We start from the raw sequence: 18,499 nt of genomic DNA on the forward strand, positions 1-18,499 counted from the left end.
ACCTACTCATCTCTTCTTCCTGCCTCTCTCCTGCCCTCCCCCTGGGCCAGCAGGCAGGCCAGACCTGCTGCCCTGCACTCCTCCTTCCTTCGAAGAAGCTACCACAGCCTCCATAGCCACGACACTGTCGTCCACATCCCTCTCTGTTCCCGAGCGATCCCCTTCGGAGACCTCTGAGCAGCCCAGGTACAGGTGAGGACACTCATCCCCTGCTCCCCCTGGAGTCGAGTGGCTGCTGTTCCTCTCCATGCTCTGCATCCCGGCAGCCTGCCCTGTGCTCTGGAATGCTAATGACCGATTTTAATTAAATCTCTCCTGGGAGCAAGCAGACACAGCTTTGATGGGATTAATTATTGCTGGGAGAAGTGTCAGCTGTTAAGTAGAACATCTCCCTCATGGGGTGGGAAGGTAGATTTGGGGACAGTGCAGGATTTCTGGCTTAAATTGCTCCTCAAACTCTTCTCTTCTGCTTTCTTTCTGCAGGAGGCGCACACACTCCTCAGGGCAGGATGGCAGGTGAGAAAAGGGTCTCATCTCTTTTTGTCTCATTTTCTCTCTGCTGCACAGAGACCTCACGTTTATCGCTGTGCAAAGATCTCCTGGAGGGCTGAGTGGGAATTTTGGCATGGTCCTCTGCAGGATACTGAGCTGCTTCTGCAATCACATGATCCCCATTTCTTACACAGAATTTTCCTTACAAGCAGATCCCTGAGTGGTTTGCAATTACCACCATTATTTGATGGGAAGGGGAAACAACAGAGTTGTCCAGATTCACCCACCCAGCCAGCACCAGAGTCAAGAAAGGTCTTTTGTGTCCCCTGTGAGTAAGCAAACCCCAATAGCAGGAACATCCCTCCTCTGAGCATCTGCCTGTGGCCTGGGTGAGGTGGGTGTGAGTTTGGGAAGGGGCATTGGGAGGCACTGAGCACCCTCAGTCCCCACAGAAGTAGCTTCCAGTGTTTTCAGAAACTGTGAGGTTTGAGGTACTTTCAGGGACTGTGAGGTTTTTCCCCTCCTGTGGTGGCTCAGAGCCAAGGGCAAGGGAGGACAGAAATCCTCTGCTGCAGAGGGATGTCTGATTTACAGGCTCATATTGTGGAATTACTGTGCATGGTTTTACACCAGTAAAAATGACCCCATTACCCGTGTCAGCAAGATCTGCACGAGGACCCTGCATGTGCTGCTGGCTCTGCCCTGGCTTTCCAGGACATTGTGTAGGTGTTGTAGGGTTTGAAATTACATCAGAGACTCGGTCCTGGGATGTGCCATAGCCAGAGGAGCCGCCAGACAGGCTGATGTCCTCTCTCCCTGCAGTCAGTGTTTGGTGCTTCAGAGGAAGGGAAGGATTTTAGAAGACAAGAGTTTGCACCATGTTACAGACATCTGCCCTTGTTCCTAGCTTTGAGTGGTTTGCTGAATTTAGATCACATACACTGGGAAAAAATCCCCTTCTGTGGTATTTCCTAATGAAAATACCTCTGGATGCTGCATGCCACTGAATCGTGGTAAATTCCTGCCCCTAGAGGGCAGGGACCTGTGACACACCTCACCTCCTGCAGAATCCCTTGTTGGAAATTGCTGAAAATTGGAGACTTAAACCCGGGCCCCAGTGGTGGGACCTGTGTGGCAAATGCAGGGACTTCACCCAAAATACTCACCAGTACCTCATGGAGGGAGGGAGCTGCTGTAGGGAGTGGCTGCTCATCCAGAAACAGGTCAGGTGAATCAGAGTGACTGTCCTGGGACTGTTCAGGGAGCTCAGTGAGTTGGTCAGAGTAGATCCATCTGTCACAAATTTGCCAGAACTCCACCCACCCCCCACAGCCATGCTGGTTTTTGCCTGTTTTCTCCCTTTCTGGTGCTGGTGCCTCGTGTGCCCTTCCTGGGGGTGCAGGGACCTGTGTAGAGCACTCTGGGATCCCTTGGTGAAAGCCAGTGCAAGCACAAAGTTATTAAAGCAAGAATTTACATTCCTGAGCCGAGATGGAAAAAAACTTATGCAATTTGCTCTAGAATGTGTCACACCTCTGGTTATTCTGGTCTGCTGTGGAATTCACTCTGGGTTTGAAGTCCAGCCCTGTGAGGAAGAGAGGAGTGAGTTCCCTGGCATGGAGCTGGACAGAAGTGCTGCCCACAGGCTCTGGCTCCAGCCAGACCCAGCCCAGAGCAGGGCAGTGCTGTCGGTGAACCCAGAGTTCGGCCCTTCCCCAGCACTGTACCCTCAGCTTGGCAGGCTCCTGCTCCTCCTTCCCATGGGGACAATGGAGCCAGCCCTGCTGGCACGAGAAATTACTTTAATAGCATGAGGTATTAAAGTGAATACTGTCAGAAACAGCTCCAGTGTGCAGATAAATCTGATGTCAACCCTGGAGCAGCTTCGGTGTGCTGGGAGTCTTGGAAGAGGTCAGAGGCTCTGGCCTTGTGCCAGGCTAACTCTGGACACAAGTTTTCCCTGGAGGCCAGTTCTCTTTCCTCCCATGCTCCATCTGACACTGCCAGTCTTTCCTGCAGCACTGGCTGATTAACCCCTTCCCTCTTGTCCTCTTTTCCCACCTTGTTAGTCCTGAGCACAACATCTGCCAAGACTGACTCTTTTTCCCGGGGGTTTTGTTTATCCAAACCCTCAATCCCGGCAGGTCTGACTGCTCCCTCTGAGCTGGAGTCAGCTGCTCAGTCTGTGCTGGGAGCTCAGTGCCAGGGTGCCCCAGCTGTGTGCTGGGGCAGAGCTGCATGAGGGGCTGGGCTGGCTCAGGACTGATTCAGGCTGACCTAAAATTGAGGGCTGTGCATAACTCATGCCCAGCTGAGCCTCTGGGCCTGTCTCTCTTGGGTTTCCAGGTCACACGAGGAGGTGCGGGTCGAGGAGGAGCAGCAGATCAGTGTGGAGCTGGAGCCCAAGTGTGACGTTGAGATCGTGGCTCCTGAAGAAGAAGACAAAGAGTGAGTGTTTCGGAGTATTGGGCAGCTTTGCTGAGCCCACACTGTGGGGTTTGGGCTGTGGCAGCTTGTGCTGGAGGCTTTGCTGGGCTCCAGCTTTCCTGGAGAGATGGGTGCTCCCCCAGACACCTTGGTGGGGCTGGGTATGGTTACTTCTGACCTCACCTTTCTGCATGTGACAGTGTAGCGTCTTCAGCTGTTTAGTAAATCAGTCTTGGCTCGCTCCTGCTCTGATTGCAGTGAATAAACTGTCCTTTCTTTCCCCCCTGCAGAGAGGCAGCTTCTTCAGCCTGTGCCATTGTCACATCCACAGCCACCATAGAGGTGGAGACAGCCAGCCAGGCCTCGGAGCCAGCCAGCCAGGCCTCGGATGAAGATGACGTGCCAGTCACAGACATATACTTTGTAAGAGACCTTCTCCCCCTGCCCCTTGGGGTGTGATGGGAAGGGTTGGACGAGGCTGCCAGTCTCGGTTCAGGGCAGTGAGTGCCCTGTGACATCTTGCTGTGGAGCACCTTGAGATCTCAGTGCCGGGTGGGTTTTTGAATGCAGGGAACTGGAGAACTCAAACCAGAGTCTAGTGAGGATCAAACAGGTAGCTGTGCTGCTCCACTTCCAAGCACAAGTGCTGAAGCGCCAACGTGTTTGCTCCTGGGACAAGCCAAGGTGATGTGGGTGCAACAGAGAGGTTTTTCCTTCCTCAGCCAGAGGTCCTGGCTGCTTTCCTGGCACAGACATGGCCTAGACCCATGGGGAAGTGGCTGCAGGGGGTGACCTCGGGCTCTGGTGATCTCCGGCTTTTCCTTTCCCCGCAGGCTGCATTGGGTGATGCAGTGGGAGTCTAGAGCTGAGCCAGGGAGTAAGTTGGTGGTTGGCAGCAGAGTGCCGTGGAGCCTGGCGCTGTCCCTCACTCCGCTCCCGCCATGGCTGAGCAACTTCTGCAGTCCAGAGAAGAGTTGTTACAGCAAAATGTACCTGTCCCATGGATTCCCAGAGCAGAGCTGAGCATCTGCCCCGTGAGAGCTGAGCTCTCCCCTGTGCCTGCGCACTGGAACCCTCATTAAAAGAGGTGCCCAGCTCCCCCCTGCTCCGACTCGTTGCTGTTGGTTCTGTGGTGCTGGAGATGAGCTGAGCCCATGTGATGGGCTCCTTCAGGCTAAACTAAAAATGGCAACACTGGCCTTTCCCTGGGCTCGTGTGACTCTGCTGCAGAGCTGCTCACTCATTGCCGAGTCACTGAGGCTCGTGGGAGCTGTGGAAGGAATCAGCTCTGTTTTACAGCTTGTTTGGGTTTTGGTGCATGCTGTTCAGAGTGCAAACAGCTCCTCTAACACCGCTGCTCCCTCCTTGCCTGTGGATGGCAGCTGTGTGCAGGCAGATCCTGCCTGCTCCACTGGCAAGTGTCTTCTAGCGAGGGTCAGCTCCTCTTCTCCCTGTCCCTGGGCATATGAACTCCCCCACCTTGAGGGGCACCTCTCTATCCAGGAGAAAACTCTCTGCAGTGAGTGCTCATGGAGAGTGTGCCTGACTGCTCATCAGCATTTCATACTTCATCTGAGTTTTGCATTAAATGTGTATTGTGTGCTGTGGAGTGTTTGTCACTGCCGGGATGAAGGGAAAAGCTGATTTGGGTTCCCATGGGTGCTCTCCTTGGAAAACCACTTGAGCTGGAGCTCAGGTGAGGCTGCACCGGAGTGCAGCGGGGTCGGACCGCAGCTGCTCCTGCAGGAGTGCTCTGGGTGGTGGGTGAAGGGATGCTGTGTGCAGAGGAGGGTTTGACAAGTCCCAGGGGACCGGGATCTGATCACTGGAAGTCTCCTTCTGAAAGGAGAGCACTTCATCCTCCTGTTCATCCCCAGGGAATAAAAGTGCAGAGTGTGGCAGGGCATGGGCGCTGCTCTTCCCTGCACGGCTTTCCCACCCGCTGACCCGTTCAGGCCTGGAGTTGTCCAACCCCCTGTTTTTTTGCTTTCTCTTTCATCCTCTCTTTCACATCATCCTTTTTTTTCCTCTGTTTCCTTTCTCACCTCACTTGCCCTGGGTCCACCCAGTTCACAGATGGGAGGTACTGGATTTACTCTCCCCGCCAGCGCAGACTCCGAACTACCTCGCGTTCCTCTGGGAGTGTAAGTGAACACGCTGGCACAGCACATAGGGGAGCAGAGCTGCAGCTTTGAAACACTGGGGCCAGCACCCCATTTCCCTGGGCTGCTGGGGCTCTGGCTTGGGTGGGCATTAGGAACCAGCCCAGGAGAAATGGGGGAAGCATACTGAAATCCCACCAGTGGATCTCCCTGTAGGATCTGGGAGAATCATGAGCTCTGCTCTGCTTTTCTGCAGACTGGTGACACAGCTCCTGCCCTGGGTGTCACCCAGCCCTTGGGCAAACTGTCAAGTAAGGGTAGTGAGACCCTGGCACAGGTTTCCCAGAGCAGCTGTGGCTGCCCCATCCCTGCAAGTGTTCCAGGCCAGGTTGAACAGGGCTTGGAGCAACCTGGGATAGTGGAAGGTGTCCCTGCTCATGACAGGGGGTGGAATGAGATGAGCTTTAAGGTCCCTTCCAACCCAAACCAGTCTCTGATTCTAAGTACCAGACCTGGCCAGAGAGGCACCAGGGCCTTAGTAGGTGATGTCACACTCAGCTCCCTCAGCCCAGGACGAGGATTTTAAAGAGACCGTTAAGATGTTTTGAACCTGTTAAAAATCCAGTTGCAATTGCAATTGCAAATCCATTTTGGCTTGGGAGCAGCTCATAAACTAAATGAGGCAGAAGCTGCTGCTGGGTTAGGGCTGGTTTCTGCTCTCCAGCCCATCTCAGCATCATCAATGTGCTCCCTCCTCACTGCAGGTGTTCAGTGAGCAGGGAGGGTTTTCCTTTCCTAAAGATGCAGGGAGGCATTTAGGGGCTGAATTCAGATTTCAGAGTGCTCTGGAGTTTAGTATTTCCCTTCTCAGGCTCTGGGAGAGCTGCGGGCTCCAGGCAGGGTGCATGGGGAAGCAGGGGCAGGAATGTGCTCCTGGCCGTGGCTGATGGCATGAGGAAGGTGCTGCACCTTTGTGGGCAAAGAAGCAACTCCTCCTGCAGCTCCTCCTGCCCCTGGGCTGGGTTTGGCTGCCCCGGCACCGGGAGGGTTAATGCCAAGCACCGGATGCTCCTTTATCTCCCGCAGCTCCCTGCATGCATCCCAGCTCCTAAAAGGCTCTGAAAGAGACTGGCTGGAGCATGTGGTTCAGTCAGGAGAGATGAAAAACAGGATGTGGGGCCGGCTTGATGTGGTGGGGAGCTTTCCTGTACCTCCGGCAGAGCCCAGTGAGAACCTCCAGGCAGGGGTTTCTTGTCCCTCCTTGCTCCCAGCGGTGTCTGCTCATGGAGCTGCACTTACTGGAGGGTTCAGCATGCAGAAACCAGTGCTTCAAAGCTTCTCTGGCTTCCTGTAGTTCCTTGTCCATCATAGGCTGTCACACTCGCCTCCTGGGCTGGGAACCCCCCAGGCTTCTTCCGAGTATCCAGTCCTGTTTCTCTTCCTTTGCAAACACCAGGCTGGGTCAAAGTGGGCAGTTTCCTCTCTCTAGGAAGAAAAAAGCCTGTTTGCAATGGAAGCCTGGCCCCTCTGTAACCCCAAAAACAGACACCAGCCCTTGGATCTGTGCTGTGTCAGCAGCAGAGTGTGTCTTGTCACACCAATGCCCAGTGTTGTGATAACTGTCCCTCAGTGCACACCCCCTTCCCCTCATTCTTTCCAGGATCCAGTTGTGTTTTGCATTCTATGTTGTACTTGTTCCCATCACTCCACTATCTCCAAGATCTCAGTGATAACTTTCCTTTCTGTGGCCACCATCTGCCATGGTCTCACCCCTGCTCCACTGCCTTCTCCAGAGAAGGAGGAAGGTACAGCAAACAAATCCAGTTTCCCTGTAAAAGCCTCCCTGGACAGCAGTTTGTAGCATGCACAGGGCTCTGGAAATGGGAGGGTGAGAGCTGGGAGGAGAGAGCAGGAACCCAGAGCTCTGTCACTCCCTTAGGTAAGTCACTTTCTGAGTCTCTTGGTTTCTCTGGAGCCGGGGTGATGCCATGGCAGGGAGCTGAGGTTTCCCTGGCATCTCAAAAGCTCTAAAAGTCTGTCCCTGCGAGAGGGGAGGTTGTGCCACCCCCACTGCAGCTGGTGCAGGATCCCATGTCCCAGCTGGCAGGGAGCAGGATGTGCTGAGGGTGAGGAAGGCTCCTCTGCCGAGAGCTGGCCCTGAGCTCAGTGCTCTCCCTCCAGGTGGACAGCTGTTCTTACTGTGTTGTTTCCTACTCTTTTTATTTTCTCCTTTTATTTTTTCCTCTTCTCTCCTTTGCTCCCTGCTCTGCTGCTGCTCTCCCTGCATTCTCCCCGCCGTCTCTGGCCACTCTGGCAGCCGACAGACGAGAGGAGTTGGGTTTACTCCCCGCTCCACTATAGCGCTCAGCTCCACTCTGTCTCCGATGAGGAGAGCGATACAGTAAGTGTCCAACAACCCTGTGCCGGTGCCCGGTGGGTCGAGGTCGGAGCTTGTGCTCCCTCTGCAAGGTCAGCCTGGCCTCTGGCAGCGTGGGGCTCCTGCATGGCTGCAGCAGAGCCCGGCTGCCCCTCGGGCCAGCTTGGTGCTGGCAGAGCCCTGGCCTGCTCAGCGAGGGCTGTGGCTTGTTCCCAATCATTTGGTGCAGGGAAAGCTTTGGGGAGCTGAGGTTTTCCAGTCATGTTGTCGTTGCTGGAGGGTGTGGAACAGCCTCTCTCCTTGTGCTGATTGTGCTGGGGAGCTGGTGGGGCACAGACCTGACTGACGTGGGGGAGTTAACTCTCTTGCCCCTCAGGACAAGAAGGACATGGAGGGGCTGGAGAGTGTCCAGGAAGGGAACAGAGCTGGGAAGGGTCTGGAGCGCCAGGAGCAGCTGAGGGAGTGGGGTGGGGCTCAGCCTGGAGAAAAAGAGGTTCAGGAGGGACTTTCTTGCTCTCTCCAACTCCCTGACAGGAGGGTGGAGCCAGGTGGGGGTCAGGCTCTGCTCCCAGGGAACAAGCAACAGGACCAGAAGAAACAGCCTCAAGCTGCACCAAGGGAGGTTTAGGTTGGATATTAGAGAAAATTTCTTCATGGAAGGGGTTGTCAAGCCCTGGCACTGGCTGCCCAGGGCAGTGGTGGAGTCACCATCCCTGAAGTGTTCAGTATGTGGATGTGGCACCTGGTGACATGGTGAACATCGTTGTGGTGCTGGGTTAACAATTGGACTTGATGACCTTGGAAGTCTTTTTCCACCGTAACAATTCCATGGTTCTGTGACTCTCCTCTCTCTGCCTCTTGCAGTAATCTCTATGCAGACACAGAAGTCCCAGAGAGCAGCGATTCCCTCTGCAGGTCGATGTGTTCCCTTTTCGTTGATGCAGCCGTTCCAGTGGGATGGGGAAGAGCTTGCTGGCACCAGTACTGCTGCACTGCAGGACCCCGGGCACTGCGTTTCAGGACGGAGCAAAACTATAACCGTGTATTTCTACTCACCCCAGACGTGGGCAGCAAAGAAACCACCCGCTCACCCGCAGCTCCCGGCAGAGAATTCCAGCTGGGCGTAGAGAATCCTGGGTAGTAACACAGTGTTTTCCAGACGTGCACTACCGTAGCTACCTATCCATGTGTGATACTGTGAACCTTTTTAATTTTTTAATCATGTATTTATTTCTTTTATCTTTGCACAGAGACAGCACAAATGTGCTTTTTTAAACATTTAGTTTACTGCACTTTTTTTTTTTTTTCTCCATATATTTGTGCATCAGAAAGGAGCGCGAGACCTCACCGGAGAAGGGGTAGGAGCACGTTGCTGGGGAGGGCAGGGACAGGAGTGGCTTCATTTGAGGCAGCAGCGTGGTCTGACCAACTGAGGGAGTCAGGAGGTTTAAGGCTGTCCAGACTCTGCCACGGTTTTGCTGAGTGACCCAAGGCGAGTCACTTAAACCACTCTGTGCCTCGGTTTCCCCTGTGCTGATGGGTGGACAGTACCCACGTCGTTACAGCACTTAAACCCTGGGATGAAAGGTGCTATGAAAATGCAATGTATTCAAGGCCATGGAATAGAATTACTCCCACGTTACCACAGTCCAAAGTAGCCATGCCAACTCACTTGGATCCAAACTCTCTAGTGACTTCTCCCGTCTGTGACACTGTGCGGGGGCAGCGCACGGTCCTGTCGGCAGTGACGTGGACTCAGCTCTCCCTGGACGTCGTGGTGGGCTCTGCCTTCCCCCTGTGCTGCACTGCTGCATCACCCCTCCCTCTGTGCTTGGAGTCCACGCTTCATCCGACCGGCTCTGCCTGCTCCGGACCCGCGGGCACGGACAGACGGGAACTGGGCACCTCCCGGGCCTGGCCATGCTGGAGAGTGAGTTCCCTGCCCTGCCAGGCCCACGTGGGGCTCGTCTGGACCCTGATCCTCCTGGAGCCACTCAGCCCCCCACGTGTTCGTGCGTGTATCCCGGGGTCACCCGTCCCCTCCGCTCCTCGGGGCAGGCAGGGAGCGCGGGCACATCCACACGCTGGAGGCAGAAGCGGGAGCCTGGCTCTGCCACGGAACTGTGCCGGCGCTGCTGTGCTCGTGGACTCTGTTGGACAGAAAGCTGTGTGACTGGGGTGTTGCCTGGGGTCACGTCTGCTGGTGGAAATCACTGCTGCGGGTGTCTGAGAGGGTTTGCTTTGCGGGGGCTGTAGGTGAGAGGGTTTGGTGTCACGGGGTGGTGTTCAGGCTCATCCATCAGCAGGACACACACCACAGTGTTGTCTGGAATCCAGCAATCCCATCCTCATCTCCCAGAGAGAAGACAGGAAGTCCTTTAGGCCAGAGGGAGCCAGGTCTTGTTCATGTGCTTTATGAACCTCGCTTGAGAAAGAGGGTCAAAATCTCTTTATTCCCATTACAATCTTCACTGTCCTTGGGATTCCTTGTAGAGGGGTGGGGAATTGGGACCCTGCTCTCGGTCCCCCAATCTGTATTCACAGCAGCACTCGGGAGGGGTTAAGTGGGTCCCAGAAGGTAGCTGGGCTGGTGGGAAGCTCTTCCCTCTGCACTGTGCTGGACTTGGTGAGGATCTTCAGGAACTGATGTTTTCTTGCCTGGAATACGGGACCTGGACTTCCCTGCCCTGCCTGCGGAAGTGGAAGGCTGTGGGTTGTGCTTCTCGGGAGCACAGCTGGGGGATCGTGCAAGCTGCTGCTGTTCCATGTATCCATGTATTTACCAAATAGTCTATCAAAAGTCTCTCAAGAAACTTTCCCCTTTCAGTTGCTGCTTGACAGCTCGTTCTCACAACTGCAGCTCCTGCCCCATCCCACCTGGGGGGCTCTGCAGGCTTTGGGGGGGGCTCAGGGGTTGGTGGAGGGGATGTGGGAGCAGTTCAATACCTGCAGCCTCACCTGCCTTTGGGCTCAAGGCAAGAGGCTTCAAAAAGCTAAAAATTTAATCTCCTTTTACTCCAGCAGCATGTGCAGAGTGGCCAGAGGGAGCTGCTGCTGCTGGTGGATGCTGTGCTGGAGGTCGGGGCTCGGGGGGGAGTCAGGGGGGGCTCAGGGGTGTCAGGGGGGCGGGGCTCGGGGGGGAGTCAGGGGGGGCTCAGGATGTCTGACCCAGGCCCCCCTGGGATCACCTCAGTCAGGGGCCAGAGGGTGTGGCCTCGTCAGGACTTTCCAGCCAGCTGAAATCAAGCATCTTTGTGCAGATGGTGTGAGCATCATTGATGGGGGTTTTACTCCTTCCCCTCATTTTGGGGCTCTCCAAAGCTGCTTGGTCTCTGTGCCGGGAGTGTCCCAGCCCCAACTTCCTTGAGTGTCCCAGAGAATGAGCTTTGTGAGCTGGAGCTGTGCTCTGTCCCAGGAGAGGGGGTGAACCCAGAGCTCCTGCAGCACATTCATTCCAAGCATTGTCTTTCCTTTTTAAAACAATCCCTGTACAGTTCCATAATGCTCCCTTTGGAGCGAGCAGGTCTGGACAGGGAGGGTTGGTCTTGTGAGAGGGCAGGCAAAGGCTTAGAGCAGCTTTGTCACTGTGGGGGGACGAGGAGGAACCTTCCTTTAGGGAGATGCTGATCTGAAACACAAACTGCCCCTGTCCAGGCTGGCACAGCCCCTGCTCTGTGTCACCTGTCCAGCAGGTCAGTGCTGGGGAACTGCTCGGCCTCTGCTTTCCCTGGAGACTGGAAGGACCTTGTATTTTAAAGCTTGGTCTCAGCCCCTCTCACTGCTGCAGGAGCAACAGGAGCTCTGGGGCACATCACAGGCACTGTCAGTGCTGCCTGGGCAGGAACAGGCCCACAGGGAAGAGCATCAGTCCTTTTTGGGGAAGAGAATCCACACTCATCCTTGGTCTTAACGTTCCTCCAGCTGCACTTTGGCTTGTCCTGCACTTGAGTTGCCTGTTCTGTGTCGAGGCTCTCTCTGGTGACCTGCAGGTGCTGTCCTTGCTCTCCTTCATTAAAGGAGGCACCGAGGTCTTGTACCCCGAGATGTGAGCCCCACAGAGCAGTCCCTTCCCACGCAGGGCTGTGGCCTCTGTGCCACCGCTCTCCTCCATCCCCATCGGGCTCTGTGGGACACGCCCTGACCTTTGCCTGGGGCTGAGGCTGCAGATGATTTCTCCCTGCCAGGTTCGGGGCTGGCAGGAGAAAATGGGCACCCGTGTCTCTGGGTTTGCCGTCAGGCTCCTGGTGAAGGCTCTGGGGCAGAGCCAGGAGCTGGTACAGAGACCCTGAACACCCGTAGAGGGGCCCCACCCTGGGCTGCCGCTGCCCCTCCTCGGCTGCATCAGTGGAACTGCCCTTGGGGGTGTTAAGTGAAGGCAGAGCCCAGGGCAGGCTGGGGTGTTTGCAGGGCTCCGGCCCCCCGGCCCCGCGTCAGCCACAGCCCCGCGTTCCCCTTCTCGTTCCCAGCCGCTGCTCCAGCGCCTCCTGGACGGAGGAGGACAAAGCCAGGGCGGAGGCGTTCTGGGTCACGTCTGAGTTTTCTTTCTGTCCCTGTCCCCACGTGTGTCCCGTGACTCCCTGTTCCCACGTGTTTCCCTGGGGATGTCCCATGGGATGTCCCTGTTCCATCCATGGCTGTCCCGGTGGCTGTCCCTCCCTGTCCCACTGGATGTCGCACGGGATGTCCCTGTCCCCACACGTGTCCGTGTGACGGGTGTCTGGCGGCGGTGCCGGTGTCGGGAGCGCTGTCCCGTCTCCGCTCCGGGGACTCAAGGCCTGGCCGCGCTTTTTCTTCTCTCGGTTGTTTTGAGGGTGTTTCCCCTCCCTCTCTGCGGAGCCGTTTCTCCAGACACGTGTACCCCGGTGTGATAAAGCGCCCTGCGGTCCGTGCCGCGCTCTCCGCCTCCTGCTTTGGGGCAAAAGCGGCCGGAATTGGGGCAGGCGGGACAGGCCCCGCCCCCCCCGCGCGGGGCTGCCCCTACGCCCGCCTGTCCGCGCCGGGGCCGCGGGCGGGCGGGGCGGGCGCAGGCGCGCTTGGGGCAGCCCCGCGCAGTGAGGCCCCGCGAGGCCCTGGGGCGGAGCCGCCGCCGCCGCCGATGGGCTCCGGGACGCGCAGCCCCGGCCGGGAGCGGGACCGGGACCGGGATCGGGACCGGGAACGGGATCGGGACAGGGAACGGGATCGGGACAGGGATCGGGAGCGCTCCGGGAGCCGCGGGAGGCGTCGCCGCAGCCGGAGCAGGAGCCGCAGCCGGAGCCGGGGGCGCCGCCGGGAGCCGAGCTCAGGGTGAGCGGGGACCGGGCCCGGAGCGGCCGCGCCGCGTCTGGAGGGGAGCGAGACCGGGACCGGGAGCGGGGGGAGCCGGGGCTCGGTGTGCCGGGGGAGCCGGGGCCCGGGAGGCCCGAAGCGGCCTCGCTGCCGCCGGGCTCGGGCAGGGCCGGGCAGCGGGACCGGGGCCGGTGGGTCCCCAGCGCCGCCCGTGACGTCGGCCCGGGGCGGGTCCGGTACCGCGCGCTGTGCCGGCGCTGCCGCTGCCCCGTGCCAGGCCTCGCTGTGCCCTCCTTCCCCTGACACCCGGCTGTGCCGCTGCAGCTCCGACTCCAGCGGCGAGAGGCAGAAATGGAAGAAGAAGAAGAAGAAAAGCAGCAGCAGCCGGGACCGGGACCGGGACCGGGACCGGGACCGGGACCGGGACCGGCCTCATAAGGAGCGGAGGAAGCAGCGCTCGCGGTCCCGGGGCCGTTCGTCCAGCTCCAGCCCCGAGCGCCGCCGAGGACGGGAGCGGAGCCGAGAGCGGAGCCGGGAGCGCCGCAGGAGGAGGGATGGATCCAAGTCCTCCGTGTCCTCCGTCAGCTCCCCGTCCCCGGCCCGGCCCCACGGCCGCGAGGAGCCGGGACAGACCCTGAGCCTGCAGGAGCGGCTGCGGCTCCGGGAGGAGAAGAAGAAACAGGCGGCGCTGCTGAAGGCGCTGGAGACGCCCGAGGAGAAGCGGGCGAGGAGGTTGGCCAAGAAGGAGGCCAAGGAGAGGAAGAAGCGGGAGAAGATGGGCTGGGGGGAGGAGTACATGGGATACACCAACACCGACAACCCCTTCGGGGACAACAACCTGCTGGGCACCTTCATCTGGAGCAAGGTGAGCTCTGCCCTGTCCCTGTCACTGAGTGGAACAGGGCAGAGGGAGTGGGGGGTCGGGGGGAACTGTGGCTGAGGTGGGATCTGTAGCCAAGGGGTTGGGCTGAGGAGGTGGGGCAGGAGTAGGAGTAGGAGCTGCAAGCTGAGTGCTGGGCATTTACTGGAGCAGGGACACGGAGATGGTAACAGGGATGGAGCACTTCTTCTGTGAGAAATGACTGAGACTTGGGGGTGTTCAGCCTGGAGAAGGGAAGGCTCTGGGAAGACCTTGGAGCCCCTTCCAGTGCCTAAAGGGGCTCCAGGAGACCTGGAGAGGGACTTTGGACAAGGGCCTGGAGGAATAGGACAAGAGGGAATGGCTTCCCAGTGCCAGAGGGCAGAGTTAGGTGGGGTCTCACCACCTCACCCTGTGAGGGTGGTGAGACCCTGGCACAGATTTCCCAGCGCAGCTGTGGCTGCCCTGTCTCTGGAAGTGTCCAAGGCCAGGTTGGACGGGGCTTGGAACAACCTGAGATAGCGGAAGGTGTCCCTGCCCATGGCAGGGGGTGGAACAAGATGAACTTTAAGGTCCCTTCCAACCCAAACCATCCATGATTCTATGATACAGCTGTGCTGGCACTCCCCTTGCCAGACTGGGTGGGCTCCTGGGCTGAGCCTGGGTTTGCTGAGGGGCTTCAGGAACAGGATTTGAGGGATTTGGGGACCTTTGATAGGATCAGAGCTCACAGGAGCAGCAGAAGCAGGTGGATGCCGTGGCATTTGCTGGCCAGTGAGGGGCTGTGGAGGTCCTTGGGTTTCACAGCTTCCCTTGGCCACTCTGTTTCAGGCACTGGAAAAGAAAGGGATCAGCCACCTGGATGAGAAGGACCTGAAGGAGAGGAACAAGCGAATCCAGGAGGACAATCGTCTGGAGCTGCAGAAGGTGGGGTAGGATGTCCCTCCATCCCTCTGGTGGACAGCCCTGGGGACAACCCAGTTCTCCTCATTACTCACCAGGAAGCCCCTTTGTTCTCTTCCCTGGGGGTGTCCACAGGCTGTAGGATTTGGAGGGGGGTGCACAGCACCCAGGCTGTTCCAGCCTGAGAAATCTCTTGCCTTGGGGATGAGCCCAGCTCAGGAGGTGCTGAGAAGGACAGTGCCAGTCACTTCACTGGGGCACTCTGTGGTCCCTCACAGGGCTGGCAGTGAGCCCCAGGCAGCCTGGCCCCGCTGGCTCTGGGCTCTCCAGGAGCTGAGGCAGCCCCGGGACAGGCCGTGCCCTCAGAGGTGCCCGTGTGGTGCCCCATCCACAGCGGCCTCACAGCCCCCTCTCCCCGGGCAGGTGAAGCAGCTGCGCCTGGAGCGGGAGCGGGAAAAGGCCATGCGGGAGCAGGAGCTGGAGATGCTGCAGCGGGAGAAGGAGGCAGAGCACTTCAAAACCTGGGAGGAGCAGGAGGACAACTTCCACCTGCAGCAGGCCAAGCTGCGGTAGGTGTGCGGCTGCTCGGGGCCGGGCCTGGCAGGGAGCAGAGGGTGGCACTGCTCAGTGTCACTCACTCTGTCCCTCTCCCCTCTCCCAGGTCTAAGATCCGGATTCGGGATGGGAGGGCGAAACCCATCGACCTTCTGGCCAAGTACATCAGTGCCGAGGACGACGACCTGGCCGTGGAGATGCACGAGCCCTACACCTTCCTGAACGGCCTCACCGTGTCCGACATGGAGGACCTGGTGGAGGACATCCAGGTGCCAGCCCTGCTGCTCCTCTGCCAGGGCTTCCTCCCCAGCTCTGCCTCCCTGCCCAGATGTTGGGGCAGGTGCCTGATGTCTGGCTTGTCTCCTGCCTGCAGGTTTACATGGAGCTGGAGCAAGGGAAGAACGTGGACTTCTGGAGGGACATGACCATCATCACGGAGGATGAGATAGCGAAGCTCCGCAAGCTGGAGGCCTCTGGAAAAGGGGGCCCAGGTGAGCAGTGTGGGTGTCAGGGGCAGTGTGAGTGGGGGTGACACAGGGTGTAGGGTCTGTGGCACGTGCTTGGGCTCAGAGGGGCTCTCTGGGACCTGCTGGAGGGAAGGCTGTGGGTCTGGCAGCTGTCCCTGGCTGGGATCCAGCATCCTGCTGTCGGGAGGGCCAGGATGAGGGTCAGTGAGTGGCCACAGACTGACCAGCTGCCCTCACCTGTCCAGGGGAGCGCCGGGACGGCGTCAACGCCTCGGTGAGCTCGGATGTGCAGTCGGTGTTCAAGGGCAAGACATACAACCAGCTGCAGGCACTGTACCAGGGCATCGAGAGCAAGATCCGAGCAGGAGGGCCCAACCTGGACATCGGCTACTGGGAGAGCCTCCTGCAGCAGCTGAAGGCTTACATGGCTCGGGCCAGGTGAGGGCAGGGGCTGGGGGCGGCACAGACCCCACCACAGGCAGAGCTGGGCAGGTACAAACCCAGTTGTTGGTGGGGGTTTATACCTTTTCTAAGATAAGCTGGTTCCCAGGAGGGGAGCAGGGCTGGACACCTTCTCTGGTGATGATGTTCACAGTGAGGTCTCCAAGAGGGAACCGAACTGGGGGCTATTCAGCCCAAAAGCATCCAAGCCCAGCAGGTTTCTGCCTGCTGTGATGAGTGTCACAGCTCTGGGCTGTGGGCATGAGGGGGTTCTGCTGGGTGGGACCCGATGGCTCCTCTCCTCTCACAGGTTGCGGGAGCGGCACCAGGACGTGCTGCGGCAGAAGCTCTACAAGCTGAAGCAGGAGCAGGGTGTGGAGAGTGAACCGCTCTTCCCCATCATCAAGAGGGAGCCAGCCTCCCCCAGCGACAGGTGAGCAGCCCTTTCCTTGGAGCACAGCCCTCCAGGCCTGTCCTGTGGGACACCCTGCATAGAAAGGCAGCCTTGTGCTCCCACCCTTCCCCAGGCAGGGCTCAGGTGAGCTGAGAGCGAGGGTACCATCCCCGTCCCAGTTCTCTCTTCTCCCTTCCGTGCAGGCTGGATCCCGAGGAGAGCCTCGAGGCACAGCCAGGGCCGTCCTCGGAGCCGGAGGCGGAGCAGGACACGGAGGCCAAGGGCGAGGCGGAAGGGGAGGCCGTGCTGATGGAGGAGGATCTGATCCAGCAGAGCCTGGACGATTACGATGCGGGCAAGTACAGCCCCCGCCTGCTGGGCCCCAACGAGCTGCCCTTCGACGCCCACGTGCTGGAGGCCGAGGAGGACACGCACCGGCTGCTGCTCCTGCGCCAGCAGCTCCAGGTGACAGGTGAGCCCCAGGGAAACCTGCCCGGTGTGGAGGGTGTGCAGGGCTTTGGGCTGCAGGGCTGCAGGGGACACTGCCCTCAGGAAAGGGTGAGCTGGATCTGGAGATGGCACCCAGAGCTGGCCTGGTGGAGGGGTTCCCCCCAGAGCAAAGAGTGCTGTGGGCTGGGCAGGAACAAGGGGATGGGGCTCAGGCTGCTGGTGTTCCCTGTGGGGACCTGCCTCAGTGCCTCCAGGGCATTTGGGTGCAGACGGGTGGGAGGAGTGTTTTGGATGAGTTTTCCAGCACAACTCAGTCCGGTACCCTCTGGGAATCCCCAGTGCATCCCCGTTTCCAGCTCTGCATCCCTTGCCCAGCACCTGCTGCTCCCTCCTGCCGTGTGCCCAGTGTCCCACAGCACTGCAGGATCCCACCTTCACCTGTCCTCCCCCACAGGTGATGCCTCGGAGAGCACCGACGACATCTTCTTCCGCAAGGCCAAGGAGGGCATGGGCGCGGACGAGGCTCAGTTCAGCGTGGAGATGCCGCTCACGGGCAAGGCCTATCTCTGGGCTGACAAGTACCGGCCGCGCAAGCCCCGCTTCTTCAACCGTGTCCACACGGGCTTCGAGTGGAACAAGTACAACCAGACCCACTACGACTTCGACAACCCGCCCCCCAAGATCGTGCAGGGCTACAAGTTCAACATCTTCTACCCCGACCTCATCGACAAGCGCTCGACGCCCGAGTACTTCCTGGAGGCCTGCCAGGACAACAAGGACTTCGCCATCCTGCGCTTCCACGCGGGGCCGCCCTACGAGGACATCGCCTTCAAGATCGTCAACCGGGAGTGGGAGTATTCCCACCGCCACGGCTTCCGCTGCCAGTTTGCCAACGGCATCTTCCAGCTCTGGTTCCACTTCAAGCGTTACCGTTACCGCCGGTGAGGGGCTGCTGAGCACCCCCCGGACTCCTGCCAGGGGTCTCGTCCCCTGGCACAGACACTGTCCCCTGGATGTCCCCAGGGCCTGGCCCAGCACAGGGCATATTCCTGCAGCTTTTCCCTGTCCTTGCCTTTATGCTGAGGGACCCTGAGACTTTGTTATAAATAAAATAGGGGTTGTTTTAGCTGTGGGATCCTGAGCATGGGTATCACCACTGCTTCTGCATGGCAGCACCAGCCAGTACCATACTGGGCCGGCACTGGGAGCTCTCCTAGGGGCTGGGTAGTGTTTGAGGTGGGGGGGTCCTCAGCCCTGTGTCGCTGGGGTCTGTTGCTCCCTCCCCACATGCTGTCAGCCCTGTGTGCTCCCCTTGCCCGCTCCAGCCCCTTCCCAGCCCCACACCTCCCCTTACCAGTGTCAGACCAGTCCAGCTGATGGTCCCCAGCTGGAGCTGCAGGGCCCTTGGCTTCACCAGCACAGCACTGCCCCGTGTCCTGCTCCACAGACCTCCTGGGGCCCTCCCCCCGGCCTCATCCCTGGCACGTCCTCCCCTGGGATTTGACTTCCCCAGCCTGGGAATGCCGCCACATCCCTCAGCCCTGGCTGTGGCATGGGAAGCTTCAGTGGCTGCCAGGCGCCTGCTCCAGCAGGGCGGAGGAGAGGGTGCTGGCTGGGATATCTCCTTACAGGGGAAAATCCGGATTCCATGGCCTGCAGTCCCTCCCACATCGTGCCTGTGAGGCTCTCGCTGCCCTAGGCAAGAGGCAGCTGCGCTCCCCAGACCCCCATCGCTGAGCTGGGGGTCCCTGAGGGCCCCAAGTG

General features: G+C 59.0%; 2 protein-coding genes across 16 annotated transcripts in view; both read left to right on the forward strand.

Annotated features, from left to right (window-relative positions):
- PIP5K1C (phosphatidylinositol-4-phosphate 5-kinase type 1 gamma) overlaps nucleotides 1–11,496 on the forward strand; it is a 50,423-nt gene extending 38,927 nt beyond the window's left edge. For 3 of the 15 annotated variants that reach the window (XM_017837035.1, XM_017837023.1, XM_017837026.1), the window contains 5 exons: nucleotides 51–192; nucleotides 484–516; nucleotides 2,839–2,940; nucleotides 3,210–3,342; nucleotides 3,490–3,745. In XM_017837035.1, the coding sequence (XP_017692524.1) occupies nucleotides 51–192; nucleotides 484–516; nucleotides 2,839–2,940; nucleotides 3,210–3,342; nucleotides 3,490–3,711 (632 nt within the window). In that variant the 3' untranslated portion in view covers nucleotides 3,712–3,745. The other 12 variants (XM_017837024.1, XM_017837025.1, XM_017837030.1 and 9 more) reach the window with 9 other exon arrangements.
- Nucleotides 11,497–11,603: 107 nt separating this feature from the next.
- On the forward strand, nucleotides 11,604–17,876 carry CACTIN (cactin, spliceosome C complex subunit). The gene is made up of 11 exons (XM_017836977.1): nucleotides 11,604–11,672; nucleotides 12,209–12,684; nucleotides 12,784–13,531; nucleotides 14,357–14,452; nucleotides 14,852–14,997; nucleotides 15,090–15,252; nucleotides 15,357–15,474; nucleotides 15,696–15,888; nucleotides 16,202–16,324; nucleotides 16,489–16,757; nucleotides 17,190–17,876. The coding sequence occupies exons 1-11, from the start codon at nucleotides 11,604–11,606 to the stop codon at nucleotides 17,678–17,680; spliced, it is 2,892 nt and encodes a 963-aa protein (XP_017692466.1). The 3' UTR covers nucleotides 17,681–17,876.
- The last annotated feature ends 623 nt before the right edge of the window (nucleotides 17,877–18,499 follow it).

The sequence above is a fragment of the Lepidothrix coronata genome, unplaced genomic scaffold, assembly GCF_001604755.1.
Source record: "Lepidothrix coronata isolate B3197 unplaced genomic scaffold, Lepidothrix_coronata-1.0 Scaffold290, whole genome shotgun sequence".
Taxonomy (NCBI): Eukaryota; Metazoa; Chordata; class Aves; order Passeriformes; family Pipridae; genus Lepidothrix; species Lepidothrix coronata.

What these genes read in the sequence shown, in the direction of transcription:
- CACTIN (XM_017836977.1), top strand. Translation starts at nt 11,604, where the DNA reads ATGGGCACCCGTGTCTCTGGGTTTGCCGTCAGGCTCCTGGTGAAGGCT. An exon ending in CTGCAGCAGGCCAAGCTGCG is followed by an intron (nt 14,998 to 15,089) that starts GTAGGTGTGCGG and finishes CCCCTCTCCCAG; the next exon opens with GTCTAAGATCCGGATTCGGG. An exon ending in CCAGCAGCTCCAGGTGACAG is followed by an intron (nt 16,758 to 17,189) that starts GTGAGCCCCAGG and finishes CCTCCCCCACAG; the next exon opens with GTGATGCCTCGGAGAGCACC.